General features: G+C 32.2%; 4 protein-coding genes across 4 annotated transcripts; 2 read left to right on the top strand and 2 right to left on the bottom strand.

Moving 5' to 3' along the window:
• Positions 1 to 19: 19 nt before the first annotated feature.
• Positions 20 to 831, bottom strand: LOC103868092 (protein ARABIDOPSIS THALIANA ANTHER 7). The gene is made up of 2 exons (XM_009146193.3): positions 430 to 831; positions 20 to 330 (listed from the first exon to the last, which is right to left on the bottom strand). Exons 1-2 carry the CDS (start codon positions 610 to 612, stop codon positions 175 to 177), a joined length of 339 nt encoding a protein of 112 aa, XP_009144441.1. The 5' UTR covers positions 613 to 831; the 3' UTR covers positions 20 to 174.
• Positions 832 to 1,010: 179 nt separating this feature from the next.
• Positions 1,011 to 2,640, top strand: LOC103868081 (pollen-specific leucine-rich repeat extensin-like protein 3). Its single transcript, XM_009146181.3, has one exon. It carries the CDS (start codon positions 1,256 to 1,258, stop codon positions 2,486 to 2,488), a length of 1,233 nt encoding a protein of 410 aa, XP_009144429.1. The 5' UTR covers positions 1,011 to 1,255; the 3' UTR covers positions 2,489 to 2,640.
• Positions 2,641 to 4,346: 1,706 nt separating this feature from the next.
• LOC103868075 (early nodulin-like protein 2) lies at positions 4,347 to 5,330 on the top strand. The gene is made up of 2 exons (XM_009146170.3): positions 4,347 to 4,597; positions 4,712 to 5,330. The coding sequence occupies exons 1-2, from the start codon at positions 4,411 to 4,413 to the stop codon at positions 5,155 to 5,157; spliced, it is 633 nt and encodes a 210-aa protein (XP_009144418.1). The 5' UTR covers positions 4,347 to 4,410; the 3' UTR covers positions 5,158 to 5,330.
• A 6,075-nt stretch (positions 5,331 to 11,405) lies between these two features.
• On the bottom strand, positions 11,406 to 12,993 carry LOC103868065. Its single transcript, XM_009146159.2, has 3 exons — positions 12,670 to 12,993; positions 12,328 to 12,553; positions 11,406 to 12,131 (listed from the first exon to the last, which is right to left on the bottom strand). The coding sequence occupies exons 1-3, from the start codon at positions 12,892 to 12,894 to the stop codon at positions 11,683 to 11,685; spliced, it is 900 nt and encodes a 299-aa protein (XP_009144407.1). The 5' UTR covers positions 12,895 to 12,993; the 3' UTR covers positions 11,406 to 11,682.
• Positions 12,994 to 14,802: the final 1,809 nt, after the last annotated feature.

Genomic DNA, 14,802 nt, shown 5'->3' with positions numbered 1-14,802 from the left:
GACCAAGGAGTTGGTGATCTGTCTAATCAAGGCTTTGCTATTAAAATTAGTGATTAGTTTTGAATCCATCTTTCTTGATTAATCACACACATCTAACTAGAAACTCAAATCACATAAACTAAGAGATATGATCTTTCATATGATGCATCACAATATATATTTAGAGAGAGAGATCTATAAGACATTCACATGTGATTCATATTTGGTTACATTCGGGCTTGGATCTTGGTCGCATCTTACACATCTTATTTTCCAAGTTACCTCTAACTCCATGCATTCACACGGTTTACCTACCCGTCCCTTCTCCTTCTTATTCTCCAGTCCCTGCAACTACATGCAAAAACACGGGACCCACCGGTTCATTACGGTGAAAAATCGGAAAAACAAAAGCAAAAGAAAAAAAACGAGTTACAAGAATCAATTAATTACAGCAACTGGAGACGTGAGCTTGAGGACGTTATTCAAGTGGCTCACTCCCCTACAGTACTGTGGAGAAGGTTGCATAGACATTCCCTCAATGAAGCTTTCGAACATGTCCCTACACAGCTCTTCGTCATTCCTTGAAACCGCTGACGTGATTAAGGCCATGATCAATAAAGTACGATGCATCATTAGTTTATTTGCAGCCAAAGAAATTCGATGATCTGTGCTTCGTCAAAATTTCATCTCTATATAATAATATAATGATTAATTAGTTTTATAATATACGATGGTAATTGGTTTAAAGAATCATGCAACCCTCGTGCTCCCGTCGTAAGTATTCATGCAAATTGTATAGGTTAATTTGTTAGACCTGACCTGTCTTTATATTATTCTTCTCACTTCATTTTTTTAAGTGGTACTTGGCCATAAATTCATGCAATACTCTGTGAAGTTGTCTTTTTATCTTAGTTATGTGACGTCTTGCCAACAAAAGTAAATTACAAAGAAACTATTGGATTAACACTGTTAGTATATGTTTTTGTTTTCATTTGATAAAGACTCATAAATTAAAACCCTTTAGCTAATAACTTAATATCATAGCAGCTTATGTTAAAGCTTGAAATATCAAAGATTAGTTTCCTTGGGTTGTAAGCGAGTGAGTGCTATAATTACAATCCTAAGATTTTGGTCTTCAAGTGTCAGCCTCAGATCCCACTTAAACCACTTCAGATAGCTACAAGTAAGGAGTTAAGTCATTTTCCTTGATTGAGCTTATGCCACTACTTAATTCATCCTCTCTGCAATCCTTGCTCCAAAGACTGAAACTTCAAAAATGTTCTCTCTATATAAATCGTTATACACTCCTAACAAAGGATCCATAACTTGTCTTCCAATGGCTCTTTCTATTACATTTCATGCCCTTACCTCACTTCTTCTCTTTCACGTCTCTCTCGTATCAACCGCAACGCATACCCCTCACCACCACACAAGTCACTCCTCAAACCATCTTCAGAAAGCGTACCGTGCACTTCAAGCATGGAAGAAGGTCATATATTCGGATCCAAAGAACTTGACAGGAGACTGGATCGGTCCTTCAGTCTGCAGCTACACTGGCATCTTCTGTGCCCCATCCCCTTCCGACCAAAACACTCTAGTTGTCGCTGGAATCGATCTCAACCACGGAGACATCGCTGGTTTCCTCCCCGAACCCATTGGCCTTCTCTCTGACCTCGCTCTCATCCATCTCAACAGCAACCGTTTCTGCGGCATCCTTCCTCGTTCATTGTCCCAACTATCATTACTCTATGAGCTAGACCTCAGCAACAACCGCTTCGTAGGCCCTTTCCCAGATGTTGTCCTCTCTCTCCCTTCTCTAAAGTACCTTGACCTTCGTTACAACGAGTTCGAAGGTCCTTTGCCTCCGAAACTCTTCAGCAACCCTCTCGACGCCATTTTTGTGAACAACAACAGGTTAACAAGCCTCATACCCAGAGATTTCACTGGAACAACCGCCTCCGTTGTTGTTTTTGCCAACAATGATTTCAGCGGTTGTCTGCCTCCGACCATAGCTCACTTTGCAGATACTTTAGAAGAGCTTCTCCTAATCAACTCAAGCTTGTCTGGCTGTCTACCTCCAGAAGTTGGGTATCTCTACAAGCTAAGAGTCCTTGACATGAGCTACAACAGTTTAGTTGGTCCTGTGCCTTACAGTCTCGCTGGGCTAGGACATCTTGAGCTGCTGAATCTGGACCATAACATGTTCACTGGCGCTGTCCCTCTTGGAGTCTGCGTTCTGCCTAGCCTGCAGAACCTTACCGTCTCTGACAACTATTTCTCTGAAGAAGAAGGTACCTGCAGGAACCTGACTTCCAGAGGAATAGTCTTTGACGATAGTAACAACTGTCTGCCTGACAAACCCCACCAACGGAGCCACAAAGTCTGTGAAGATGTACTTGACCACCCTGTAGACTGCTATGACCATGAATGCTCAGCCGTGGCTCCTCAGGCGTCTCCGTTTGCTGCAGGACCTTCCCTTGCTCCTGCTTCTGCTCCAGCCTACACATAGGGATTCAAAGAAAATGGAGGAACAAGAAATGTGAGGAAGATTGGGTTGTGGGTGAAAGAATATTCACTAAGATTGTAACATTATACAGTTTATACAGAACACAAGTGTCTATCCGTCTTTACTAAAAGAACCAGCACCACCTGTTTCATATTGTTTGACATACAGCTAAAACATACCACAATTATTTGACAAAAGATTCAATTAGAAAGCATGGTTCCACAAAGGCCAAGCAATTATCACAGAGCTTCAATATAGTCAATGGTGGGCATTTCACTAAAGTGTGATCAGCTCAATAGTGATAAGAAAATAAATCTAAAACACAAACCTGGTCGCTTCATTATCGAATTTCGAACTCTGATCCCAAAACCCCTATCGGTTCCAGCTTTTTCATCTCACAACTTCTAGTGAAACTAGGGTTTGGGTTTTCTGCAGACTGTAGAGGAAGCAGTAGAAGATTGCTGGCTGTATCAGAAGCTAAATAGACGTGGCTGAAGAATATTTTGAAGCTTCACAATTAGCTGCTCTCTAAGCTAGGCATACTGAAGAAAGCATCCATCCACTTATAGAAATAGTTGGGCTTTAAACGTAGAGGATGAAATATGTTCTGTTACAAGAAAATAGTAAATAGTTTATTCTAATATTGTCCAACTAGTTGGGCTGCAAATATAGAGGACAAAATCCTTAAAGCCTTTCTTTTAACATACTTGATCATTTAAAAGCACATTAGTTTTTTAATTATTTTGAACTCCTTCTAGTTGGTTTTTTTAGGCTTTTAGCTCATTTGTATACCTTTTTTTTTTCTTATATAAAATGAAGACAATACGTTACGCAAGTTATTTTTTTAAGAAAATTGAATTTCAGCTTTATATTAAATGACTGACAAATTAGAAGATCTAGTTTTAAATGGTTGTTTGTGATAGGGGTGGGCAAAAAATCCGAACTGAACCGATCGAACCGAACCGACTGAACCGAAACCGATTTGAACCAAACCAAAGTCCATTTCAAATCATTCGGTTGAAGATTTTCCCAACCCGAATGGTTCAGTTCAGTTCAGTTTAAACCGAACCAAACCGATAAACCGAAGTGTTTTTATAGTTATTTAAATTAAAAATATTAGTGATATCAAGATATTAAAATCCTAAGACTTAGCCCAAGTAATTTCCTTTTGCACGAAGGAAATCCTAATATAATTTGATTTCCATGACACTTCGTCTAACTTTTGTAATATTTGTCATTAAGCCCACATAATTTCCATGTTAATTGTTATAAAGTTATAAACTATATTTGTAACTTATAAAAAGATTTTTATTTGGTTTTATATTGAATTTAATTTACATACTTAATTTTTTTATTATGACCAACGCGATTATTTCATGACAACCATACATTTATGTATTAAAACATGATTTCTTGTACAATAAATAAACTAAGAGAAATCCGATTAAACCGAATCGAACCGAAATACTAACTAAATCGAATACAAACCGAACCGAATATAAACCGAACCGAACATAACTGAACCGAAATCGATCCAAACCAAACTAACTATGGTTTACTTCAGCTGGAAAAATTCTAGAACCGAACTAACCAAACCGAACCGAACTCGAACCGAACCGATAAAATAACCGAAGTGCCCACCCCTAGTTTGTGATTTGAGGAGGGAGTAAATGAATTGTGTGAAAAGAAGAGAGATGGCCGTTAAGTCCATTGCATGTTGAAACGTGTGAAGAAAACAAAAGAGGAGCAAAACTTGAAACGCTTCTTATTAATTTTGCATATTCTCTAGAGAGTCGAAGTTGATGCAGCCAAAAGCTAACGGCTATGACTTCTCTACTTTCACTATAAATACGCATACAAGCACTGAAGAGCAACACACATTTCAAGAGATTGATTTATTTGAGGTCTAGTTAAAGTTTGGAGGGATGGGTTTGATCAAAAGGTTTGATGCCTATTTGATGACTGTGATGTTAATGAGTTTGGGGTTTGCAATTGGGTTTTCAAATGGGTACAAGTTCTATGTCGGTGGGAGAGATGGTTGGGTCCTTACTCCATCCGAGGACTATTCTCATTGGTCTTATCGAAGCCGGTTTCAGGTCAATGACACTCTTTGTAAGTCTCTCTCTCTCTTCTCTTCTATATACACATTCATGTGTTAGTGTCATAATAATAACATCATAATTCATGATACTATATATCAACTATTTTGACTTTTGATTTTGCTAGATTTTAAGTACCCTAAGGGGAAAGATTCAGTGTTGGAGGTGAGTGAAGAAGAATTCAATATATGCAACACTACTCACCCAATAACCTCCCTCACGGACGGAGACTCTCTCTATGTTCTTAGCCGCTCAGGTCCGTTCTTTTTTGTCAGCGGCAACTCAGAAAATTGTCTCAAAGGTCAGAAGCTACCCGTGAAGGTCATGTCCGCCGCCCACCACAGCCACAGTCCTCGTCAGCCATCTCCATCGCCCTCACCGTCACCGACTCTGTCTCCAAGCCATCAGGCTTTGTCATCTCCAGCGCCTTCTCCGAGAGTGGTTCTTTCTGAATCTGAAGCTCTTGCTCCGGCTCCAGGACCAGCGAAAGCTCACAATTCGGCCGGTTTGGTGAGTCCTAGGGCGGTCTCTCTAGGATTGGTTCTCGTGGTTATTATAAGTTTCGTGCTTTAGAGTTATAATGGCGAGGGTAATAAATCCTCCATAATTGAGTTTAATATTAATGTTCCTTGAGCCATCTTATTAATTGTGTTTGAACTTTGTTATGTTTGTCCTTTTTTTGTTATGTTTTTCATGTCTCGTGTTTTTCTTTACTAATCAAAGTTTGTATCAATACTATTAAAACAGAGCATGTATTTGTTTTGTGTCTAGCTATGATCATTCTAATTAGCTATCCTTAGTAAACGATTAGGATAAGACCAGTTTTATATCAAAGACGTTAATCAATCTACTCTAAGATAACCGAGGTAAACATTTAACAAAAATAGAGTAAGAACCGGGATACGTACAGATATAGAGAGTGATTGGCTGTGGCTGCAGATGCTCTAGACAGCCAAAATTTAATATAAAATCATATATGTCAACCAATCGAGCTTTCTTTTTTCTAAAAATTTCATAGCAAAAAAATCTCTACAAAATTAAAATATAGCTGTAGAAAACTTTATTTCCAGAGCAAAAAGATAGCGTTTGACAAATCTACAGCAAAATAATATACATCAAATAAATTTACAGCTTAAATTCTACAGCCAAAACGGGTCGGGTTCGAGTCAGATCCTCCCGGATCCGGGTGGATTCGGGTTTTATCCGAAGTAACCAAACTACTCGATTTGATTCAAGTAGTTTATATCCAAATTACTCAAACTTATCTAAAATAACTTAAAACCTCAAAATACTCAATTTATATAGCTCAAATTGGTATTTTTTTTGTTTAAAAGCAACCATATACATAATGTTATTTGAGTATTTTTATCCAAAATATCTATATTTATCTATAAATATTTTAAATAACTAATATATTTGATTTATAATTAATTTTAGGTATTAATACTATAAAAATATAATTTAAAATAATATTATATATATTTATTTATATGTTTGGATATGTTCGGATACTCATTCGGTTTTCGGTACGGGTCGGGTACGGTTTCGGTTTTTTCGAATTTTTGAAAAATTATCTCATTCAAATATTTAGGCAGGATCTAACCGGGCCGAGTACCCTATTTTTCAGATCGGTTCGGGTAAATATTTTGGGTATGGATATTATGCCCAACCCATACATAAATATTTAGAGAAGTGAAGAGATTGATTTTTTAAAGCTTTTTTCACTGTTTTTATTATCTTTATAGTTTTGGGGTTTCTGCCCAAAATATTCCACAGCCGGGCCTGGCCGCAAGATATATTAGCTACAGTGCGTTGAAGAAGAATAATGTACCTGTAAACGCCGTAGTCGTTCCTATTATAGTTGTGGAAAAGCAAAAAGCTAATCCATACAGACGAGGTTACAGGAGGTTTTAGCGTCATTACACGTTACGGATTAGCAAGCTGATAAAACAATGACAAATGACCATTTCATGTCGCTAGGTTCGGTTGCTCGTCACTTGTCACCATGAGAGACTTTCACACATATATATAGAGAGGTGTTTATTAACCTCTTTTCTTTTTTTCCTAAATTTTAAATATCATCCCTTATATATTAATCCTAGAGCATTACAACATATTTTCGTAGCCACGTATCACCACGAGAATGATTATTAGAATTGTTAAAAAAATAAGTTGGTCTATATAAACATATACTGTGTTTTATATTAAATTAACTATCAAATTAATTAGTAGTGTACAAAAGAATATTTTTGTTTTTCTTAAATAAAAGCTACGGAATTACCTAACAATGTTAACATATATATATGACAATGAATGATTATGAATAATACATATTTGATAACAATTTATCTAACCTCTTTTTTTTGTTTAATTTTATACTATTAAATGAAATTAAACAATCACATTAAGCATATAATTAAAAAATATTTTTTTTTTATATGTTATATTTTAAATTTTTAAAAACGACAATAAATTACTACAAATGGTAAAAGTCCCACATTGAAAATTTTGTGATCAATGGTTTAACTTTTTTTTTGTTCAAACAAGATTCAAATGATGATCATATATCGTAGGGGTGGGTGTTCGGATACACGTTCGGGTTCGTATTGGGCATTTCAGTATAAAGGTATAAAACTCGTTTGTATATTTCTACACTTCGAGTCGGGTTCGAGTATTTTATGTTCGGGTTCGGATATTATGGCCGGGTTCAGATATTTAAATTTTGATGAAAATTAAGAATAAATGATTCATTGTTTAATTTTTTGTATTTAAAATATATTTTATCTAGTTTTCTAATTTTTGAAAAATTAAACTATTAATAGGTTTGGAGATAAAACTTTAAAAATAGAAAGACACTAATTTAGTTGTTGTTTTGAAATTTTAGATGCATTTTTTGTTAATCCAAGAAACAAGAGCTTGATATATATTTTAAGTGAGTAGCAAATACTTTTGTTCATAATTATATGTATATTATCTAATTTTGAGCAATAAGCATCATTAATATAAATATTTTGAATAAAATGAGAGAAGTAAACTAGAAATATATGGTTAAGTATACTTATGTTTGGTTATCTTCAGATATCCATTTGGGTTCTGTTATTACCTGTTTGGATTCAAATATTACCCGAACTGGTGAAATAAGTAATTTGTTTTGTTGTTCTAGAATTAGATGATTTTTAGACCGATGTGGTGAATATATACTAGACAAATATTTATATACTAGACCGAGTCTGCACTTATATATTCTATAACAGCTTGATATATTAGATTTGAACACTAATCTGTTAATATAGTTTGCCGGTGATTTTTTTCAAAATTTTGATTCTTAGATATGTAATTGGAGTGAAACTAATTTTTACAGATGTCTATTTTTTAAATTGACACTTATTTAATTCACCAAATTCATAGAAGAAGTTAAAAAAAAAAACTTAACTCATATCAATAAAACAAATACGAAAATGAAAGCACAATTTTATAGAGGTGGAAATGAACTCACTTATGGAGAGTCAATAGTAAACAAATCGAGAGCAGAAAACCTAATCCTCTTTCGTCATTATACAATCGATATTTGCCTATTTGGTTTTGGTGATTTGTGTCAGCCGCAAAACTTAATTTTCTTTTTTGTGCATATGAAATCTTAAAAATAGTTAAAATGAGATGTAATACGTTAACTCTTTAAAAACGATGATATTATAAGAGACCAACATTTGTATTCGTCATTTTATAATTGATAAAGATTGTAGTGTTGCAAAATGTTAAAACTATTTAATAAACAAACATTATTATATAAACTCACTCAGCGTATACGCGCGGGTTCTCATCTACTCTCTTATTAAAACAAAAAAATTGTGTTGTACCTAACTTTTATTTTGTAATTTTTTTAAATTAAACTAGATTTTGGCCCACGCTTCAAAAGCAGGTTTTTTCCGAGTAATAATAATGTTTGATATGAATTTTTATTTTGGTTTTGATGTTTCGAAGTACATTATTAAGTTACAAAGATTTCTTATATCGGAAAATTAAAAGAATTTTAGTTTAAAATTATATAATTTATCAAATAGTTTATTTTAGATTTATACGTACATTCTTATGTTACAACGTCATCATTGCATATATGTGTATTTTATAAGAGTTACATTTGTTGATGAGACAAAATTTTACTTGGCAGATTTTGGGCTATTCTAATAGTATATATTTGTAGAATTTTTAATAGTTTTAGCAGTGTTTTCATATGCGACCCAAACCTACGGTCTCAGAAGAAAACATGTGATTCATATCCGGTATGAATTTTGTTAAAACCTTATATATAAAAATTTGAGAAAACTTGGTAAAAACGTAAAAATCTATCATTAACCCACTATCTAATATTGGTCGTCACGATAAAATCCCATATAAATCAGATGATATTTTTTCAAAAATTAATTCAAACTTTTGAATGAAGCTCTAAAGCACGGGATTAATACTTTTTCAAAAAAATAAACTTTTTTCTTAACCTTAGGTATTCCAAACCTAGTGAAGAGTTTATACCAATATCAATGTGTTTTGTCGATAAACGAAACTTCTCTCCAAACTTTCAAATGAAGCTATATATCTTTTTATGTTATGTAATAAAAAGTATAATTGTATAAATAATTTATATATTTTAACATTTTCTATGATTTATGTTTAAATTGGTGTATTTAATTTATTTTGATATTTTAATTGAACTATAATTTTAGAGATTTTGGATAATTTTGACTCGTATTATGAATCTATTTGTTTAACCTATTTTAGCTAACTGTTAACAATGTATTTTTATCAAACAAAATACATTAATTTTATTTATAAATATTCTGACTTACCATATTTTTAAACTATAAATCAAAATTAATTATTTCACCTTTAATATTTTGAAATTTTATATTTTAAAAGTAAAGTATATTGCAAATATATGAATATGTGTTATCCTGTATGTATAATTATTTTAAAATAGATCACAAATGATATATATCATGTACAACCGTTTATCCACGTTGAAAACCATAATATAAAACTTACATTAATTCTTACAAAACTGTAATAAATTATATTCATATTTTAGATTATAAGATACTGTATAACAGTATAAGCATCTGTTGTCAAGAAAATAAACTTATATAATCAGCGATATGGGCAACTGTTCAACCATGTATATAATTTTTAAGTGAATAAATATATATATACATATATAATTTTAGTAGATTTAATTACGTAAGAAATGAATGTATGAGTACCAATAAGGTGATACAATTCAGAATATTTTTCTTAGCTAAAATCTCTTCAAAATCTATTCTAATATATAGTATTTATGATCTATATAAATTTGAATATTTATGTTCTTAATATTGGTAGGATATATTTATTAACAATAAATAGGTATATTTGGTAAGTTGCTAGACAGAATAATAAATGTGCAAATGTCGTCTACATTTTAAAATGTTTTGTGTGAACCATATCAACATGATACAAAATCAATTTGGTAGATTAATTGTAAAAACCTAATAGTCACGAAAATATATGTTTTTGCATTTATTTATATATTTTTATTTTAAATTAAAATTCATTTGGACGAATTGAATAATTATATCCAATAATATTTCATGAATCTGACAATATATATATTTATTAAGTTTAAAAAAATTATAGTTTTGAGATTACATATAATCTATATAGGGTTTAGGTGTTCTTGGTATTGGGTTTAGTTTTTATTTAAAACTTAAGAAGATGGTCAGATAAAAATAATAACAAAAACAGTGTTCAGTTATCAATCAAATTAACGATTTTTTTTTATTTATATTCTTAAATAATGTTTATGTCATTTATTTAAGTAACAAAATAATTCAATAATGGCCATTACATAATATATATATATATAAACGTTATACATACTACAATAAATATAATAATAAAAATAATTATGAAAAATGTTCAAAATATATGTAATATAAAGAAAAATGCTTGAACTAATTGTTAATAACAAATTTAAACAGATTATAATATAAACCAAATTATTAACAAAATAAATTACACAAAACAATTATACTAAAATTAATTAAACTATATAAAAGGAGTAATACGGTCAACACATATTTATAGTTCTTAATTATTTTATATCTATCGTTTTCTCTATCAAAATTGTGTAGAAATGTCATAATTTTATAAAATTTCAAAACATTTAACTTTATTTTGGATTAAAAGGTGACAAATTATGAAACTATAACAATCTAATTGGATTACATATCGGTCATCTATCGGTTCAATCGGTTAGTCTCGGATTTTGGAGATTTTTTTTTAAATATGGATATTTTAAAAACCTAAATAGAATTATCGGATCACCGGATTAACCGGTTTGACTGCACGTTCGGTTCGAATTTAAAATCACTGATATAAATACATAAAATTCTTATAAATTAACAAAATATTTTTAAGTTATTAATAAAAAAATTTATCATAAAATATTTTGCGCTTGCAAAGCGCGGATCAAGATCTGGTTAAATTTAAATGAAATGTTTGTCTTTAGCCAGTAAAGACTCTTGCAAACTGGTTTCTTAGCAAAAATTAAATATTAAACAAGAAAGTCAGCAGATGGTGGATCGGATAGAAGTTCATCTAATCCACAGAGGCATTAGGCCTAAAAATATCCTCTTGTGCTGTCTGGCAGTGATTGTGTTTCGGATGTCTCTATATCCAAGTGCTTAATAAATTCTTTTTCTTTGGTTTTTGTTTAGTTGCTTCTAACTCCACTTGTTCTGCCGAAATGTTTACTGGTCAGAGCTCATGTGTTTTTATTTATCGTTACTTTATTTTATTCACGTTTTGTACATGTTCCAAAGTGACTCCTACAAAGCCGTGTTGACTATAGACTACAATCAAATGAACATACGATGATATCATTTTTATGTAAACAGTAGATTTTTTTTTTAATTAATATAACGGTGTGTATACAATGGGTTCAAGAAGTTGCCCTGTTTGGGCACACTAAATCATCGGTCAGACAATTCCACGCAAACTCTCAATACAAAACTCATTTCACTTAATCTCCCCCTAACTTATTTATCATACCGTACGTCTTATATATAATCACACGACCGCTACGGCGGCCGGACGGCCCATTCCGGCGGATACGTTTTCAAAAATACCATAATTCAGCATAGAAACTCTCTGTTTAGCTTTGGCAATGATATCCTCCTCCTCAGTCTCCGTCTTAGTCTCAGCAACCAGCCTCATAGATTTTCTCTCGCAGGTACCGAGCCATTTGGCTTGCATATACTTGTGTTTTCTCCAAGGACCCATGTGCATTTTCTTGTCTTTCATGCACTTTTTCGCAGCCATGCACAATATTTTTATTAGTGTTCTTAGCCTCTCTGTTTTCCCCACGTACACTTCAGGTAATATTCCAACGACTCGCTTGTACTCCTCACTACCCCTCGCCATCTCAAACTCAGCCCTGAAAGATAGCTCGATCACCACACGGATCTCGACTTTCTTCGATCCCGATTGGTCCACAATTTCCAAATATTCATGCTCACCTAATGTTTTCAATAAATAAACATCATGGTTAGTCCAACTATTAAAATATTGACAACTTGCTTCATACATTATAGTATATATTTAGATTATCTAGCCAACTCCGTTGACGTGTTTTTTTTCACGAATCATCTTCATTAGTAAACTATGTTATGGATAATTTCAAAATTAACTTAAAATGGGATTAATTTGTTATACCTGCAGGGATTTCATGATTGCTTCTCCATTTGGATTTACAGCTGACGCAATCATAGCCGGCCTCTCGGAGACGGCGAGCCACTTCGCCGCGTAAACAGCTACGGCAACCGCCGGGCACGGGTTTCCGGCAGACACATTGCGTGCCTTCTGATCTCACTTCTTTCAACGCTTGTTTCGCTGCTTGTCGAATCTTTGTCTCAATTGAACTTGTCCTATACAGTGTCGCCTACATATTACAGATTTTTACCAAAACAAAATTAATGATATCCCACGTAAAAAAAATGTAACGTCTATCAAAGAAGAGAGAATAATTTTAGAGTTTATAACTAATATAAAAATTACCTGGAGAAGTTGTTCTTGTTCAAGCCAAAAGGTTTTGTTCTCTTCGGAATTGCAACCGGCTGCATCGTTTTCTGCATCGGAATCTTCACCGGCGGCGAAGCTACCGGTGTCAGGGTAAACCTCCGGTGAATGGTTTCCTCCGTCGAGGAAACCAAATAAAACATCGTCGGAGCTAGCCATGCCGTCGAGAAACTTCATTATGTCATCGGAATCTTGACGATCCATTGCTTTAAGGAAGAAGAGAGATAGAGAGAGGGAGAGAAAGATGAAAAATGTTTTATTTTCTCTAATTGTTCCTTTTGTTTCTTTTTGGTGTGAAGAAAAATAGGATTAAACATGAAGGATATATATAGTACTGAAGCCTATGTGGGACCCGGTTAAATGATGGGACCTACCCAAGGGGTTGGAGAAGCAGCTACAAGGCGCCGCGAACTAGTGCTTCGAATGCTATGTTGTTTTTTGTAAGAAGCTGACGTGTCGTATAATGATTGGGTGAAAAGTGGATCTAATGGCTAAAGACAGCTAGTTCCTATGTCAGCATGGTCCAACCACGAGAACTCCGCATTACAGATTCGGATATACTCAATCCCTAATAATGTAAACGTTTCAATTATTATTACTTTTTAATAAAACTATTATCTGTTGTTAAATTAAGTCGGTACTTTTTTAGAAATAGACGAAAATTAGTATTAAAATCCATTTGTTAATGGATTTTTCGATATACTTCTATTTTTCTTAACCTAACTGTAGTCAGATTAACTGAAAATAGATAAAGCGTGTCGAGTTTGATTCTAGATAATTATAACGATTTTTACGATGCTATAAGTCATTGGCTTAATGCATTAACAACTAACTAACACGTCTTAGAAGATACTATAATACCAGATGATAACCGCACATGTTCTTTTAAGCTTATGTTTGTTCACCGACTGTTTTAACATTTTGCAACACTACAATTTTCATCGATTGTAAAATAACGACACAAATATTAGTATTTTAAATGTATCATCGTTGTTGAAGAGTTAACATATTACAATTCAATTTACTTATTTTTAAAATTTTAGATGCACAAAAGAAAATTAAGTTTTATGGCTCACACAAATCACCAAAATCAGATATGCAACATCGATTGTAAAATTACAAAAGATGATTAGGTTTTATGCTCTCGATTTGTTTACTATTAACATTTTCAATCTCTATAAAATTGTGCTTTCATTCTCATTTATTTTTCACTGCTATGAGTTTTTTTTAACTACTTTGTGAACTCGATGAATTACATAAGTGTGTATTTAAAAAGATGAGCATCTGTAAAAATTAGTTTCACTCCAAATACATATCTAAAAATCATAATTTTTAAGAAAATCACCGGCAAACTCTATTCACATATTAATGTTCAAATCTAATATATCAAGTTGTTATAAAATATAAGTGCATACTCAAAATATAAATGTTTGTCTAGTATATATTCACTAATTCAGTCTAAAAATCATCTAATTCTAGAACAATAAAATAAAATACTTATTTTATTAACCTATGTTTTTCAGGTTTAGTTACTTAAGAGTTATACACGATAAAAATATATATATAATATTTTACCATTCTAATATATGTAAATTATGTATAAATTAATAACTATTTGTTTTATTAAATGAAACCAGAAAAAAATATAATAAATATTTCAAATCTCTCATTTTTAAAATTATAATAGCTAGATAGGGTATTAGGAAAAAAAAATATCAGACGAATGATCAATCTCTCATTCTTTGAACAAACTCAAAAGGATATGATTGGAATTTTATGATGATATTTCACAAAAATGATTTTAAGAATAAAAATCAAGACTAAATTATTAAATCCGAATGAAATAATATATATAGTGCTTCCAATATTAAAAATCTTTTCGGTTTCAAGAAATAGTGCATTTCTAGGATTGTCAGGATCAAATAACATATTAGATACTACATATTTAAAAAATAATTTTATACATAAACGTATATACTTTAGAGTAAGCACATAAATCAAAACTAATACTTTTTGTTTATTTACAATCATTTTTTAAGTAAATAGATCAAAGTAATCATTTTATTTACTTTATATGGTATATAATTAAACTTTAGTGATGTTGACATAAAT

The sequence above is a fragment of the Brassica rapa genome, chromosome A01, assembly GCF_000309985.2.
Source record: "Brassica rapa cultivar Chiifu-401-42 chromosome A01, CAAS_Brap_v3.01, whole genome shotgun sequence".
Lineage (NCBI taxonomy): Eukaryota > Viridiplantae > Streptophyta > Magnoliopsida > Brassicales > Brassicaceae > Brassica > Brassica rapa.
Note: the sequence above shows the minus strand (reverse complement) of the source record. Positions and strands in the feature narration are given on the sequence as shown.